This window comes from Callithrix jacchus, chromosome 16 (genome assembly GCF_049354715.1).
Source record: "Callithrix jacchus isolate 240 chromosome 16, calJac240_pri, whole genome shotgun sequence".
Taxonomy (NCBI): Eukaryota; Metazoa; Chordata; class Mammalia; order Primates; family Cebidae; genus Callithrix; species Callithrix jacchus.
Genome location: NC_133517.1, coordinates 27,848,963 through 27,866,782, shown reverse-complemented (window position 1 = coordinate 27,866,782; position 17,820 = coordinate 27,848,963). Strand labels below are relative to the sequence as shown.

Below are 17,820 nucleotides of genomic sequence, written 5' to 3'. Positions count from 1 at the left end.
CACACATGCACACTCACACCATGTTTGAACTATAACCGCATTATTTTGAAGCTTGAGCACCAGTTTTAAATGCTACATATTTTGGTATTAAATACTTAGTGTTGCTAAGATCTTTTAAGCAATTCAGCAGTGAAACACGGCAGATTAGGCATCGTCACCACAATTTCCGTGTCCCTTTTTTCAAAAGAATACTGCGCTTCATTTTGCTGCAAGGGAAGGCCACGCCAGAGCTGTTGCCCTTCTGAGCCACAATGCTGACATAGTCCTGAACAAACAGCAGGCCTCCTTTTTGCACCTTGCACTTCACAGTAAGAGGAAGGAGGTGGTTCTTTAGACCATCAGGAGCAAAAGGTACACTGTCTTCCTGCCCACTGTCATTAAGTGTTTTCTGGTGTCGGGGATGATTCAAAGTCTAAGAGAAAATAAGGGAAAAGAAATGAGTTTCAGCCATTAATCAGAATTTTGAAATATCAGTTGTTTACCTAAATTTTTAAGAAGTCTTTACTTTTTAATTTGTGTGGGTACATAGTAGGTATATGTATTTATCAGGCACATGAGATGTTTTGATACAGGCTTGCAAGGCATAATAAACACATCGTGGAGAATGGCGTATCTGTCCCCTCAAGCGTGTATCTTTTGTGTTACAAGCAATCCAACTATACTCCTTTAGTTCTTATTTTTAAATTTTTACGTAATTTTCAAACGAATTTTTTAGTGACAACAGGCACATTACTTTACCTCTGTGATCTTCCATTTATATTTATTAACAAAATAAAATATGGGCACATTAAGACCAAGCTTCACAGCACTCTTAGGAGACTCCAGGGGTTCAGGCATGTGTAGTGTCTGGCACCATGTCACTGTCAAGCAAACTCTGCACTGCCCTCCGTGAACTTGCCTGACAGGTGCCAACAGAAACCCTAAAACTGGATGCTGGCAAAAATATTATCCAAGGTAACTACAGGTTGTTATCAGTGTCTTCTAGTGGGGTATCTCTTAGCACATAATCTTTTGTGGTTGTGGGTTTCCAAACCGTGTTCTGAGAGTTTTAATTATGAAAGTTATAGGTTAGTTTGTCCATAATATCTCATAATATCACTTTCTGTATAATCACAGATAGACATGCGCACTCAGTGTCACTTAATAGTGGATGCAGAGTGAACAATCTCATAGTCAAGGCAGATCAAGCCCTTGTTTTTGAGCATGGGCAGTCTCAAAAATCTTCTGTTGATTGTTCCTTTAAAGCTCTTTTTAATGAACGTGTTCAACCAGAACTTTTCTATTGATAATACAGATACACTAGATGGGTTTTACTGATAGAGTTAACAGAAAACATGATAGGATCTTGGAGACAAATGGGCTCTTCTCTGTATCCTGCTGTAGATTTAGTTCTTCCTCGGTGGTAAGCACCTTCTTACCCTGTTCAGTTGAATGATGAAGAAAAGGGGCCAACTTTTCTTTGCAGAGGCTCTGCTCCTCAATTCACTTCACATGTGTTAATTTGTAGTTCACGTCATCAGTTAGCTATTAAATATCGGCCCAGTACTACATTGATGGTATAGGTATGTGAATGTGGAATCTGCACCCAACATGATTAGGTCTGTAAGTACTTACTATTTTATGACTTCAGGATAGAAAGAAAATATAGTTCTGGCTTCTTTGAAAGACATTTAGAAGAACAGACAGAACAATGCTTGTAACAGCTATCCCAAAATGTTCTCATATTCCTAATGTCTATTAATGGACAAGGATCCTATTACTGGGTTGATCTTGATTTACATGTTGCTTCCATCAGAACCAAGGGCAAACATTGCATTTCATGAATAAGATTAAGTTTAAATTTCTCCTAAAGAAATAATCTTGAGTTTCAACTGTTGTGAGAACAGAAGGTTGAAAACCTATGCTTGTCTTATGTATTCATTTTTTTACAGACGGGATGAATGTCTTAAGGTTTTTAGTCATAATTCTCCAAGCAATAAGTGTCCAGTTTTGGAAATGATAGAATACCTCCCTGAATGCATGAAGGTAAGCTCTCTAAAACAAAACTCTTCCTGGGGTTATGCTTGGCATATATGATGTGAAGATTTATTGTCATAATCCAACCTAATAATAATTTCTATGATGAAATAAAGCTTCTAGTTTCCCATAGGCTATCAGGGAATTTAGACAATAAATATTTAATGAGGACCTTCTTGGATTAAAGAATCCTATTAGTTATTATGTGTAATGCAGGATAATATGGTAAACAGATTTTTTTATTCAAACAATCTGTGCCTATAAAAGAGACTACAAACCAGTGTTTGCTGGCTGAATAAAGCCTTAAAATACGTTTTGTTTAGCATGCATGTTATTGCTGTTTCAAATTTGCATTCATTGCTAACATTTGAAACCAGGATGCTTTCTTTAAGGTTTCACATATCTGGCTTCTCATAAGAATGAGATTTGGTACCTGAGCCTGCCTTCTCACGAGGCAGGAATTGCTGGGAGGATGGGGCAATCACTCTCTTGTTTGAAAAGCCCCACCTCTTCCTTTCTATACTGAGCTCCAGTGCCTAGTGTTAATTGTCACATATAGCCATTCTTATGCAATTGTTTTCCTTAGAGTAGAGAAATACTGAATTACGGCTCTATCTGAACTGTAAAGATTAAAGCTTGCCTGAGGAGAGCCAACATCTCAAGAACAATGGGAAAAAACTCTTATGCCTGGCATGGTTTATTTGCATTGTGTGACTCCCTATGCTACATTAAATACACACCCACATATGACCTGACACCCCATATAAGACAAACATGCACAAACTGCTGAGCAGGTGAGTATTAAAGGGTGCAAATAAAAGATCTGGGAAAGTTGGGATTTGAGGGTTGGGACAGATAGAAAAAGCAGAATCACTTCAAATGTCATGCAAAGGGAAACATATATTCAAATACTGGAGGAGGCCGGAAGATAGAATGACGGAGGGAATAGAAGACCAGATTTGGAGACTTCTGGAGGTCATGGGATTTAATTCTGGTGCTTCCTCTTCCTGTGCTGCTTAGGTAAGTCATTTCACCTCTCTGAGATTTATTTTCTGTTTTATTTTTGTCTAAAACAATGATGCTGAGTTTACAGAGTGAATACAGAAGTAGAGGTAAAATATACAAAGTGCTAAGGATAATGGTTTGTATATAATATACCTCCTAGTTTTTTATACTGCTCATGTGGTTATTATTAAAAAACATTAAGCTGGTTTTTCTGTTTCAAAGTTACTTTTAGATTTCTGCATTTTGTTTTTATTTATTGAATACAGACTTTCTATGTGCTAAACGTTGTGTGCATTTTTTTCCTTATAATGCCTAATGAAAATTGGAGCCAGTACTAGTACAAATAGTGTAGAGATTATCTTGATAGGTGGCTAAATCTCATCAAAGGAAGCATAAATACTCAAGGTTGAAAATGATCTCAAACTTTCTTATTCAGTGATCATAGTTGTTAGAATCCGTCTTAATGAATAATCAGAGATACAGACAGATTTATATAGAATGCTTCCTGCAGCATCATTTATAATTATAAAAAGGTGAAATATTCACATGTGAAAACATAGTAAAGAACTAACATTATACCACAATGTTAATAAGAATGGTCTGTTATAGGATTGTGCATAGTTTTTAGTTTCTTCTTTATGCTGCTATGTTTTCTAGGTAATTTTCTATAATGACTTGCTTGTATTACTTTGGTATTGTGAATACTTTTTAAGGAAATAAATGAACTTAAATTAATTTACCTCAACATAACACATTTGAATTACTTATACAACATTTGTGAAAAGTTGCTCTTGCAATCTGTCCAGCTCTCACCCAAGGCAGCCCATCCTTTATTTTGCCCATGTTGATTACTAACACGTTTTCAAACTCTAATAACCAGACATGCCTGTTTCTACCTTGAACAGCAGTACTGACTAATCTTGTCTTTATTTTTCATAATGTTTGTTAAGATCCCCTGTACTGCCATGCAGTCACCAATAGAGTCTTCCTTGAAGTTTTCTAAGTCCCTTTGGTATCTGAGACCATCCAGGGCCCTGTTTCTTCCCTTCTAGATATAGTCTGACCCTGTACCTCAAGTTCTGCAGGTGGGGCCCACCAGCTGCCTCAGGAGCTCCTGTTGGCATTGATGGCTCCATATGGGGTATTGTGTCTAGTCATGGTTCCAAGAGGGCAGCCTGGCCAAGTGATGTTTCTTTCTCAAGATCATAAATTTGGACCACCAGATTTGAGGTGTCTCAAATTGTTTATGCAACCCCACAAAATTTTTTTACCACACATCATAGGTGGCTCTAGTGACTCTATAAGTGTTCTTTCTCTGAGTTAAATATCTAGAGGGTTCATCTATTTCTTGTTACAGCATCTTCCCCCACTATCTTGTCTACCTGCCTCTAAACACATACTCTCTCCATGTTGCTTGGAATACGAGGTATAGAAACAAACATATTACTCCAGACTGGGGCAATTCAGAAGATTGAACCTAAACCATAGAAAGATTCCAGTCCTGGGATGAAACATCTTGATTAGGGATGAAGTTGTCACTGTAAGAAACTGAGCAAAGGAATCAGACATATTGACTATCCCTTATCTGAATTGCTTGGGACCAGAAGTATTTTGGATTTCAAAATGTTGGCCTACATATACTGGGTTATCATAGTATGAGTATGTGAGCATACTTGGATATGAGCTCCAAGTATATATACAGAATTCATTTGTGCTTCATGGAATCCTTAAAAGCATAGCCTACAGTTAACTTTTTACAATATTTTAAATAATTTTGTGCATGAAACAAAGTTTGTGTTAAGCACTTTTGTGGGGAATTTTCCACTTGTGACATTGTGTGGGTGTTCAAAACATATCGGAATGTTAGATTTTCAGATTAGGGTTGCTCAACCTGTAATTTATATATCCTTTAGAAGCCCAGAAAGACACCAAATCTTAGGCAAAACTAGTAGAAGATCTCTTCCCCAAATTTTAGTGCATGCAATTTCACTCTCAAGCACATGGTATTTTTCTGAATTACTTGTTTTTTTTCTGAAACATGCAGATGTATTTGTAACAGTTTGTATGTTAAACTTTGTTCCTGGTTGACATAGATTATAATTTGTCCTTAAGATGCAAAAAGCCAGGAAAAGGAATGAAAATATCTTTCTGAAACATGCAGATGTATTTGTAACAGTTTGTATGTTAAACTTTGTTCCTGGATGACATAGATTATAATTTATCCTTGAGATGCAAAAAGCCAGGAAAAGGAATGGAAATATCTTGTGTGTTTTTTTTTTATATGGGACAAAATTCTTTCTAATATATAGTGGGCTACCGCTATAGCTGGTTTTTCTGTTTCAAAGAAACTTTTAGATTTCTGCATGTTGCCTTCCACAATGGACAAGTCCTGCCAAGACTACCACATAAGTTTATTTTATCATTATACTTTGAAATTTATTTTTTATAATTATTTGAAAAATATTAAAAATGTTGTTACTATAGATGTGTAATCTACTGGAGATGTCAAATATTGGTCTCTTTTTTCCATATGATTGTGTTTCTGCTTGTAAGATAGTTTTTTCCTTTACCTCCTCAGTTTTCCCCTAATATTTTAGTAGTTTCTAATAGCATCATTTAGTGTTATTTCTAGTCTTTATATTTCCTTGGGTAGTTTTGCCTTAATAGTTAAGATCTAAAAAATCAAAATAATCTCTTGAGAATTCATCTTTTTCCATGCCCATGGGATATAGAGCAATTGAATAACATCCTTTTGGGATATTTATTTTTATAATTAATATGCAATAATATATCTTTTCTTCACTCCAAATGATTCAACTTAGTTCAAATCACTTGATTTTTAGCAGAACTGTAAACTTTTATATTTGATTTTTCAAGAATTAGTTTTTGATTTTGTTATTTTAATGTTTTATACTTTGAAAAGAATAAGCATCAAAGGCAAATATTGGCATTAAAATACTGGCATTCTTTATCATTAAATGAAATATTTAGGAGGTGGGAGAAAATTATTATAGAAGACACAAGAAGCTTCCTAGAGCCTACAATTTGTCTATCTTTAACATTAAATGAATATTTGGAGAATGGGAAGGAATTATTATGTCAAACATGGAAAGGTACTCTGGAGCCTACAGTGTAGTGGGCAATGAAGTGAGAGGTGTGTTCTGCGAAGAGTGTTCATCTTGGTGTCAGATTATATGGGCTAAAGATGGCAATCATTCATTAATTTGTTAAGTCATAATTTCCTCAGAACTTGAGATTCCTTCTCTGAAAATGAAAAAGGTGAATTACATGATTTACTTCATTTCAAACTTCAGTGAATTTCCCAACCACGTTCCTGAAAGAGATTACTACCACTTTCCCCACAGGTATCTTAAGGAAATATTTTTGTTTAAATTGACTCAATTCTGGTTCGCTTATTTTTTTGTAGTTTGGCTTATGGATTTAAAGCCCATATGATACAACTAGGATTTTACTATCTTAGTCTCATACCTATGACCTTTCTTGTTGTCAGTATAAAACCAGGAATGGTTTTCAACTCAACTGGAATCATCTATAAAACTAGTGATTATTCAGAAATACTAGATACCATGGTAATTTAAAATTTTAACTTTTTAAAGTAAAGGATTGTTAAAACATTTTTTGTAAGAATACTAAACCCATAATAAATCTGAAATGTCAAGACTTTAATTATTATAAATAGCCTGTAAAAATTTGTATATGGTATTAATTTCTTCTAAAATCCTTTGTGGAATGAAAGGGAATAGAAACAAACATGTCAATTGTGAGTTTGTAAACTAATTTAAAAGGAACTGACATACATTAGATGCTAGCTCAAATGCTGAAGTGTAAAACTTTAAAATAGGTCTACAAGAAAGCACTTTTGTAGTTTCCAGGGACCGTGGGTTGTGGGGAATGAAGCATTCCCCTTCATTCCCTTATCTATGGAACTAGATAATGGTGATGGTGGTATAACATTGTGGATACACCAATTGCCACTGAATTTTATATTTTAAATTGTAAATATATGTGTAAAATGTAAGACCTTTAAATGGAAAATTTTATGTATTATGTGTATTTTACCACAATAAAAACTTTATGTAGGTCTACAGGTTCATATTCTTTATAATTCCATTGGCAATTTTTGAACTTCTCTTAATAATGACATTCTGAAATGTGGGTGTGTTCATCTCTAGTAAATGATATGAGTATTTGCATCAGTTAAATTTCTATTTAACCCAAATGTAGACAGTATGTGGAAATTAAGTAAAATAAGTAAAAAAAAAGAAATTTAATAGTAGAAATTGTGAAAATATTAAAGTTTTTTATTCCTCCTAACTATCTTATCCTTTTTTGTTTTAGAATTCATGTAGAGTAAAAACATGTATGATTTTAGTTTTTTCCTCAAGTATATTTGGGTATTTCGAGGAAGTGCTCCAAATTTTCCAACAGGTATGTAATACATTCTGTATTTCTAAAGTTGCAAATATTTTAATTTTCAGAATGTAAATTGATTGATGAGCTATTACTCAAGATAACATTATGTCATAATAAACTCATATAGCTTGACTAACATATAGATTAGAAATACCAAACATATTGGCCTGAAATTTTCTTTTTTAATTATGTCTCTGCCAGGTTTTGGTATCAGGATGATGTTGGTCTCATAAAATGAGTTAGGGAGGATTCCCTCTTTTTGTATTGCTGGGCATAGTTTCGGAAGGAATGGTTCCAGCTTCTCTTTGTAGCTCTGGTAGAATTTGGCTGTGAACCTCTCTGGTCCAGGACTTTTTTTGGTCAGTAGGCTATTAATTGCTGCCTCAACTTCAGACCTTGTTATTGGTTTATTCAGGGATTTAACTTCTTCCTGGTTTAGTCTTGGGAGTGTTTAAGTGTCCAGAAATTTATCCATTTCTTCTAGATTTACTGGTTTATGTGCATAGAGGTGTCTGCAGTAATCTCTGATGGTAGTTTGTACTTCTGTGGAATCAGTGACGATATCCCCTTTATTGTTTTTTATTGCATCTGTTTGATTCCTCTCTCTTTTCTTTTTTATTAGTCTGGCCAGTGGTCTATCTATTTTATTGATCTTTTCAAAAAACCAACTCCTAGATTCATTGATTTTTTGAAGAGTTTTTTTATGTCTCTATCTCCTTCAGTTCTGCTCTGATCTTAGTTATTTCTTGTCTTCTGCTAGCTTTTGAATTTGTTTGATCTTTCTCCTTTAGTTCTTTTAATTGTGGCAATATGGTGTCGATTTTAGATCTTTCCTTGTTTCTCAGGTGGACATTTAGTGCCATAAATTTCCCTCTAGGCACTGCTTTAAATGCGTCCCAGAGATTCTGGCACATTTTGTCTTCATTCTCATTGGTTCTGAAGAACATCTTTATTTCTGCCTTCATTTTATTATTTATCCAATAGTCATTCAAAAGCAGGTTGTTCAGTTTCCATGTAGTTGTGTGGTTTTGGGTGTTTCTTAATCCTGAGTTCTAATTTGATTGCACTGTGGTCTAAAAGACCATTTGTTATGATTTCTGTTCTTCTGCATTTGCTGAGGAGTGATTTAGTTCCAATTATGTGGTGAGTTTTAGAGTAAGTGTCATGTGGTGCTGAGAAGAATGTATATTCTGTGGATTTGGGGTGGAGAGTTCTGTAGATATCTGTTAGGTCTGCTTGGTCCAGCTCTGAGTTCAAGTGCTGGATATCCGTGATAATTTTCTGTCTTGTTTATCTGTCTAATATTGACAGTGGAGTGTTCAAGTATCCCACTATTATTGTGTGGGAGTCTAAGTCTCTTTGTAGGTCATTAGGAACTTGCTTTCTGTATATGGGTGCTCCTGTATTTGGTGCATATATATCTAGGATAGTTAGCTCTTCTTGTTGCATTGATCCCTTTACCATTTTGTAATTCCCTTCATTGTCTCTTTTGGTCTTTATTGATTTAAAGTCTGTTTTATCAGAGACTAGGATTGTTGTAACGCCTGATATTTTTTGCTTTCCATTTGCTTGGTACGTCTTCCTCCATCCCTTTATTTTGAGTCTATGTGTGTCTTTGCACATGAGATGGGTCTCCTGAATACAGCACACCAAAGGGTCTTGAATCTTTATCCAATTTGCCAGACTGTGTCTTTTGACTGGGGCATTTAGCCCCTTTATATTTAAGGTTAATACTGTTATGTGTGAATTTAACCCTGCCATTTTGATACTAGCTGGTTGTTTCTCCTGTTAGTTGATGCAGTTTATTCATTGTGTCAATGGTCTTTACCATTTGGTATGCTTTTGCGGTGGCTGGTTCTGGCTGTTCATGTTTAGTGCTACCTTCAGGAGCTTTTGTAGGTCAGGCCCGGTGGTGACAGAATCTCTCAGCAATTGTTTGTCTGCAAAGAATTTTATTTCTCCTTCACTTATGAAGCTTAGTTTGGCTGGATATGAAATTCTGGGCTGAAAGTTATTTTCGTTAAGGATATTGAATATTAGCCCCCAGTCTCTTCTGGCTTGTAGGGTTTCTGCTGAGAGAACTGCTATGAGTCTGATGGGCTTCCCTTTCTGGCTAATCCTACCTTTCTCTCTGGCTTCCCTTAGCATTTTTTCTTTCATCTCAACCCTGGCGAATTGGATGATTATGTGCCTTGGGGTTGCTCTTCTTGAGGTATATCTATGTGCTGTTCTCTATATTTCCTGGATTTGAACGTTGGCCTGCCTTGCTAGGTTGGGAAAATTCTCCTGGGTAATATCCTGAAGAGTGTTTTCCAGCTTGGTTTCATTCTCACCATCACATTCAGGTACACTGATCAAATGTAGAGAAGGTCTTTACTCATAATCCCATATTTATTGGAGGCTCCGTTCATTTCTTTTCACTCTTTCTTCTCTAATCTTGCCTTTTTGTTTTATTTCATTGAATTGATCTTCAATCCCTGATATCCTTCTTCTGCTTGTTCAATACAGCTATTGAAACAGGCCAATATCCATGATGAATATTGATGCAAAAATCTACAATAAAATACTAGCAAACTGAATCCAACAGCACATCAAAAAGCTTAGCCATCACAATCAAGTTGGCTTCATCCTGGGGATGCAAGGCTGGTTCAACATGTGCAAATCTGTAAACACAATCCATCACATAAATAGAACCAAAGACAAAAACCACATGATTATCTCAATAGATGCAGAGAAGGTCTTTGACAAAGTTCAACAGTTTTTTTAATGCTAAAAACTCTCAATAAACTAGGTATCAATGGAATTTATCTCAAAAGAATAAAAGCTATTTATGACAAACCCACAGCCAATATCATACTGAATGGGCAAAAACTGGAAGCATTCTCTTTGAAAACTGGCACTAGACAAAAGTGCCCTCTCTCACCACTCCTATTCAACATAGTATTAGAAGTTCTGGCCAAAGCAATCAGGCAAGAAAAAGAAAGAGAGGGTATTCAGTTAGGAAAAGAGGAAGTTAAATTATCTCTATTTGCAGACAACATGATTATATATTTAGAAAACCCCATTTTCTCAGCCTAAAATTTCCTTAAGATAATAAGCAACTTCAGCAAATTCTAAGGATACAAAACCAATGTGCAAAAATCACAAGCATTCCTATACACCAATAACAGCCAAATCTTGAGTGAACTCCCATTCACAATTGCTACAAAGAGAATAAATTAACTAGGAATACAACTAACAAGGGACGTGAAGGACCTCATAAAGAGTAACTACAAACCACTGCTCAAGGAAATAAGAGTGGACACAAACAGATGGAAAAACATTTCATGCTCATGGTTAGTAAGAATCAATATCATGAAAATGGCCATACTGCCCAAAGTAATTTATAGATTCAATGCTATCCCCATCAAGCTACTGTTGACCTTAAACTTCATTTGGAACCAAAAAAGAGCCCACACAGCCAAGAAAATTCTAAACAAGAACAAAGCTGGAGGCATCACACTACCTGACTTCAAACTATACTTCAAGGCTACAGTAATTAAAACAGCATGGTACTAGTACCAAAACAGAGATATAGACCAATGGAACAGAACAGAGTCATCGTAAGTACTGGCACACATCTACAACCATCTGATCTTTGACAAACCTGACAAAGACAAGCAATGGGAAAAGGATTCCCTGTTTAATAAATGGTGTTGGGAAAATTGGCTGACCATGTTCAGAAAACAGAAACTAAACCCCTTTCTTACAACTTATACAAAAATTACCTCCAGATGGATTAAAGATTTAAATATAAGACCTAACACCATAAAAAGCCTAGAAGAAAACCTAGGCAAAACCATTCAGGACATAGGAAAGACCTGGACTTCATGACTAAAATACCAAAAGCAATGACAGCAAAAGCCAAAATAGACAAATGGGATCTAATTAAACTTAAGAGCTTCTGCACAGCAAAAGAATCAATCATTAGAGTGAACCAGCAACAAACAGAATGGGAAAAAATATTTGCAAGCTGCCCATCTGACAAAGGGCTAATATCCAAAATCTACAAAGAACTAAAACAAATTTGCAAGAGAAAACAACCCCATCAGAAAGTGGGCAAAGGATATCAACAGACAGTTTTCAAAAGAAGACATTTATGTAGTCAACAAACAAAAAAAATGCTCATCATCACTGGTCATTAGAGAAATGCAAATCAAAACCACATTGAGATACCATCTCACACCAGTTAGAATGGCAATCATTGAACATCAGGAGACAAAATACACTGGAGAGGATGTGGAGAAATAGGAACACTTTTACACTGTTGGTGGGAGTGTAAATTAGTTCAACCATTGTAGAAGACAGTGTGGCGATTCCTCAAGGATCTAGAAATAGAAATACTATTTGACCCAGTAATCTCATTACTGGGTATATACCCAAAGGATTATAAATTGTTCTATTATAAAGACATATGCACATGTATGTTCATTGTGGCACTGTTTACAATAGCAGAAACTTGGAACCAACCCAAATGCCCATGAATGATAGACTAGATAAAGAAAATATGGCACATATACACCATGGAATATTATGCAGCCATAAAAAGATGAGTTCATGTCCTTTGCAGGGAAATGGATGAATCTGGAAACCATCATTCTCAGCAAACTGAAAACCAAACACCACACGTTCTCACTCATAAGTGGGTGTTGAACAATGAGAACACATGGACACAGGGAGGGGAACATCACACACTGGGTCCTATTAGAGGGAAGAGGGGTTAAGGGAGGGATAGCAGGGGTTGGGAGGATTGGGGAGGGATAACATTAGGAGAAATACCTAATGTAGGTGACGGGGGATGGATACAGTGAACCATCATGGCATGTGTATACCTATGTAACAATCCTGCTAGATCTGCCCATGTATCCCAGAACTTAAAAGTATATTTTAAAAATGGTTAATTAAATGTTATGTAAACTTAAAAAAAAAGAAATACCACCCATAAATGTCTCAAAATGTAGAAGTCATATGATTTTAGGTAAGGTCACTGCCTGTTTGATACATCTATAAAAGAGATGCTCCACTTTTACTGTTCCCTAAAGACCTGCCTGTCTACACATGGTCATTATGAGTCTCCTTTCTGGCTTTTCTCTTCCATAGTTTTAAAGATTTTGCTAACATAATGGTTAGATTTTGAACTTATAATTTTAAATGTAAATGTTTATAAAGAAGTTATCTGACCCAAAGCTCCATTTCCAATGGACTTTCTTTGAAATTTAACAGAAATGCTTTTCTTTTAAATAAAAGTCCAAGTTTTAATATAATTTTGGAACTTTTATAGCATAATTTTTACTTTATCTTCTACTTTTCTAATGAGTGAGCCAAGTTCAGATCAGAACCAAGTATATAAATTATCTGCGGGTCCTTTTTTTGGTTGATAAATGGCATGAATCCTTCATTTCTCAGTATGGAGGTAAAGTCTTTTATACTTTGTTGTATATTTTTATGAGTATTATTTTTATAAATCATATATCTTTTATATAACACCTCTCTGAAATTTTCTTTGTTGTATCATGTAAGCGCATAGATACTGGCATTTATAAATTTGATGATAATAATGCTTTGCATTTTTATCATTGTGGAGTGGACTCCACAGGGAAAACCCAGCAATTTGTAGGCATCAACATCAGACTCCCACAACACCAGGTAACAGAGGACCCTAGGCCATCTCCAACACCGATCCAATCCCCAGGGGCTCTGAAGTCAATCCAGGATGGCATAACGTTACTCCTTGGTCCTAAACATCCCCCAGATGGCTATAAAGCTAAAACATTTTATTACCGGGTACATATATATAACTATCTATAGATGCAAGGTCTCTATGTGGTAATTTTTTATTCTTTTCTATCCCAGGAAAGGAATTACTTTATGGAGATTAACAATATTGTCGAATGGATTATCTACACAACGGGCATCATTTTTGCGCTGCCCTTGTTCACTGAAATACCAGCTCATGTGCAGTGGGGATGTGGAGCAATGCCTATTTACTTCTATTGGATTAATTTTGTATTGTATCTTCAAAGGTAAAACAAGTTTGAATGATTTCCCCATCCCTTAAGCATTTCTTAATATCAAAAGAAAAACTATTATAAGTGGTGTAAATTTGAAACTGGCTTATTCCTTTTCCAGTTGTTTAAAAATGTGAAGAATTTTTTATACCCTATTAAGGAAAGGCTGGAGTATGGTTCCAGAGTTCAGAACGTAGACCGGAGTTTCTCACACTTGGTACTATTGAACTTTGTGGCCAGATAATTCTTTCTCTTTTTTTTTCCCTGAAGGGGGCGCTGTCTTGTATACTGTAAAATGCTTAGCAGCATTCCTGGCTCCTGGCTTCTACCCACTAGATACCAATAGTAACTACCCACTCCAGTTGTGACGAAAAACAGACAATGCCAGATGTTGCCTGGGTGCCAAATGAGCGCAGGTCAAGAACACTGGCCTAGACAAATATAGATTAAATGAGGGAAGTAGATCGGAAAAGTATTGGCTTTTTTTTTTCTTTTTCCGAACACAAACACCAGTATATTTTATATGCACAAATATGAAAAGGAAGAGACAGAGGGACCAATGGAGACACAGAGCAGGCAATGGGCACACAAACCGTTGTGTGTCCTTCTCAAGAGCTGCCCAGCTGGGAGATGGTCCCACCCACTTCAAAGACCCTTTAGCAGAGCTGGGGCCTGCAGCTCCTCCAGGTCTGGGTGGCCCCAGGCTGGAAGGCATACTCCCTGCCATGGCTCCTCTAAGGGCTGGGCCTCTCACCTGTCTGCATCCCAGGGTAATGCCTGCACAGTCCAGGGCTTCATAAATGCAGGTTCTCATGAACTGACCCACTCAGCAGCTGCCTCCCCAAGAGACCCATGCAGAGTGAGGGACCAGGACAAAAGGGCTTCATGGGCACTCCCTAGGTATTATTGCTGTGAATAAGCATAGGCCATCGTGACTCACTGGCATTGAAGAGGGGACAGGGCACATGGGATAGGATGCCTTGCATCAGAAGCAGTTCAACCATGCAGGGTAGCACATTGCAATCTGTAACTCAGAGATGCTGCCATGTCCAGTGGAGAGAGGCCCAGGACACCAGAGGTTCACGAACAGCAGGCAAACACTCCCCAACCCAGCACACTTAATGCTTGGCAGGGCTGGGATTATTCCAAACTTTGAGTCCCTGGGCACTAAGGGATTGGGGCCCTGATACCCAGAAAAGCAAGAGTTGAAGTCTGGGCTATCCCCGGTGAGATCTGAACCCTTGGATCCTGTGGTCAGGTCATGGGTTGTTGCCTTCCTTTGCCGGAGGTTTGATGCTCTATGAAGGGCAGTTGGAGCAATGGGACACCTAGATTGAGCAGAAACACAATGCCGGATGTTGCCAGGCACACAGGTGTACCCCAAGACAATCTGCACTTGGGAGCTTATAGGATCCAGAGAGTAAATGGTGCCAGGGAATGCCCACAAGGCAACATCTGGAGCAGCAAGACCTGGTAGACCATTCAAGGACTTGCTCTGGCTGAGAATAGCTCGTCACTGGACTCAGTTGTGGAATGGGGCTGTAAAGATGGGTAGTGGGGTCTAGGAGCCCACATGGAAGGCCTGAAGGGGTGCTGGGAGACTGAGACAACATGGAGTTGGGGAGAGAACCAAGCAGACAATTGCCCAGTGAGAACAGGGAAGCCAGACAATATTTGACCCCACAGGCACCTACCACGGGGACAGCGACCTGCAGCTGGAGCACATCAATGTGTACTATAACGAGGCCACCGGCGCCAAGTACGTGCCCCGCACAGTCCTTGTGGATCTGGAGCCTGGCACCATGTACTCCCTGCGCTCTGGGCCCTTCCGGCAGATCTTCCAGCTGGACAACTTCGTTTTCGGTCAGAGTGGTGCTGGGAACAACTGGGCCAAGGGGCACTACACAGAAGGCACAGAGCTGGTGGACTCAGTGCTGGACGTTGTGTGGAAGGAGGCTGAGAGCTGTGACTGCCTGCAGGGTTTCCAGCTGACCCACTCCTTGGGTGGGGGAACTGGGTCTGAGATGGGTACCCTCCTTATCAGGAAGATCCGGGAGGAGTACCCAGACAGGATCGTGAACATGTTCAGTGTGGTGCCCTCCCCCAAGGTGTCAGACACGGTGGTGGACCCCTACGATGCCACCCTCTCAGTCCACCAGTTTGTAGAGAACACAGATGAGACCTACTGCATCGATAATGAAGTGCTCTACAACATCTGCTTCAGAACCCTCAAGTTGACGACGCCCACCTACAGGGACCTGAACTACCTGGTGTCTGCCACCATGAGTGGGGTCACCACCTGCCTGCGCTTCCCAGGCCAGCTCAATGCTGACCTGCACAAGCTGGCCGGGAACATGGTCCCATTCCCCTGCCTGCACTTCTTCATGCCTGGCTTTGCCCCGCTGACCAGCCGGGGCAGCCAGCAGTACCGGGCCCTGACGGTGCCCAAGCTCACCCAGCAGATGTTTGATGCCAAGAACATGATGGCAGCCTGTGACCCCCGCCATGGCCGCTACCTGACAGTGGCCACCGTGTTCAGGGGCTGCATGTCCATGAAGGAGGTGAAAGAGCAAATGCTTAATGTTCAAAATAAGAATAGCAGCTACTTTGTTGAGTGGTCCCCGAAAAGGTGAAAACGGCTGTCTGCGACATCCCGCCCCAGGGGCTAAAAATGTCTGCCACCTTCATCGGCAACAGCACAGCCATCCAGGAGCTGTTCAAGGGCATCTCGGAGCAGTTCACCGCCATGTTCCGGTGCAAGGTCTTCCTGCACTGGTACACAGACGAGGGCATCGATGAGATGGAGTTCACCGAGGCCAAGAGCAACATGAACAACCTGGTGTCCGAGTACCAGCAGTACCAGGACGCCATGGCTGAGGAGGAGGGCGAGTTAGAGGAGGAGGCTGAGGAGGTGGCCTAGAGCCTCCAGTCCCGGGGAAAGCAGGGAAGCGGTGTGAACTCTTTATTCACTCACAGCCTGTCCTCTGGGCTGTCCCACTGCGTGTGCGCCTGCTGTTTTCCCTTTCATACTCCATGCTGTACAGACACCACCATTAAAGCTTTTCATAGTGAAAAAAATATTGTTTTACCTGATATTATATGTAAGCATTTACTTTGTATTAAAACACTCAAAGTGAACAAATAGATAGTACGTGGGATCAAAGTGGTATAAAAGAAAAAATAAGCCCAAATAATTTAATTCTAGAGGAAAAAAGGCTGAGTACTGTAGCCTCTGACAGTTGGTAATATTGAATTTCATGTTATTTCACATCTTTCCAGTAAAGACGCTAATGTTATTACTCGCATTGTCTAAAAGAAGAAGCTGAAGCACCGAGTTCAGCAACTTGCTGGATCTCAGCTAGTCAGTCAAGACATAGGTATTTAATCAAAGCCTTTCTGACTCCAGGGAGCGTGCTTTTTCTACCATATCATCTGCATCACTGTGTCATGAGCACAGTGACAGAAAGTTGACTGTGGCCTCTTGGAGAGGACATGGTGTGGTGAGAAAGGCAGTGGCTAAGGAATAGATTTAAGACGCGCTCAGGCACTGCCACATCCTTGGCACCATCATTATTAGTGGCTTTGGTTAGTTACACACATCTCTGTGAACTTAGCTGAAGTCCCTTTCTGCTTTATAATACTGTAATTTCCTCTTGTAACAAGTCGTCTTTGCCAATGGCAAAGTACAAGTTAGTGACCAGGTGAAAAACTCATTATCTATCCAGACATTTCCCAATATAGAATACAATAGGTAGAAAAGAAAACAAAGCAAGACCCTGTATCCAAAAATAGTTAACATTAATAGTAAGAAAACAATTTGATTAACACTTTGAAAGTGAGACATGATTATTCAATTAATGTTTTCTTTTTCAAAATAAGTGGCCTCAATGATCTTATCTATGAAATCTAATACCTGATTTAAAATATGATAAATATTTTCACTGAATGAATACACTTTGACTACAAAAGTCAGTAAATATTTTATTTTTTTATTTTCATAGATTTGAAAACTGGAATTTTCATTGTTATGCTGGGGGTAATTTTGAAACTTTGTTGAGGTCTGCAGTTGTATTTGTCTTCCTTCTTTTGGCTTTTGGACTCAGCTTTTATGTCCCCTTGAATTTTCAGGTAAGGCAATTGTATGAGTAGTTGATTTTGTCACTGTGAATAATGGAAATATATATTGATATGTAAATGTGAATAGTCTGGGAAATTCATAATTACACAACAGTATTTTAATACTTTAGTTTTTTTCATCTGCTGTCTTTCCAGTGATTTTAGAAAAATCATTTTCCTTTTTTGAACCCTACAAAAAATT

At 38.3% G+C, this 17,820-nt stretch overlaps 2 protein-coding genes across 8 annotated transcripts in view; both read left to right on the top strand.

Moving 5' to 3' along the window:
• The window catches only part of LOC144579711 (transient receptor potential cation channel subfamily A member 1-like), a 30,604-nt gene extending 23,296 nt beyond the window's left edge, over window positions 1–7,308 (top strand). For 2 of the 7 annotated variants that reach the window (XR_013527885.1, XR_013527886.1), the window contains 3 exons: window positions 1,932–2,025; window positions 2,603–2,810; window positions 2,909–3,036. The gene's annotated coding sequence lies outside the window, so the exon portion shown is untranslated. Of the gene's footprint in view, window positions 1–187; window positions 352–1,931 lie in introns of all 7 variants that reach the window. The other 5 variants (XR_013527880.1, XR_013527884.1, XR_013527882.1 and 2 more) reach the window with 4 other exon arrangements.
• On the top strand, window positions 6,248–16,580 carry LOC100400472 (tubulin beta-4B chain). The gene is given in 5 exon segments (XM_054246579.2): window positions 6,248–6,386; window positions 7,381–7,470; window positions 13,348–13,517; window positions 15,189–16,118; window positions 16,121–16,580. Coding segments are annotated over 3 exon segments (1,302 nt in total). The 5' UTR covers window positions 6,248–6,386; window positions 7,381–7,470; window positions 13,348–13,447; the 3' UTR covers window positions 16,423–16,580.
• The last annotated feature ends 1,240 nt before the right edge of the window (window positions 16,581–17,820 follow it).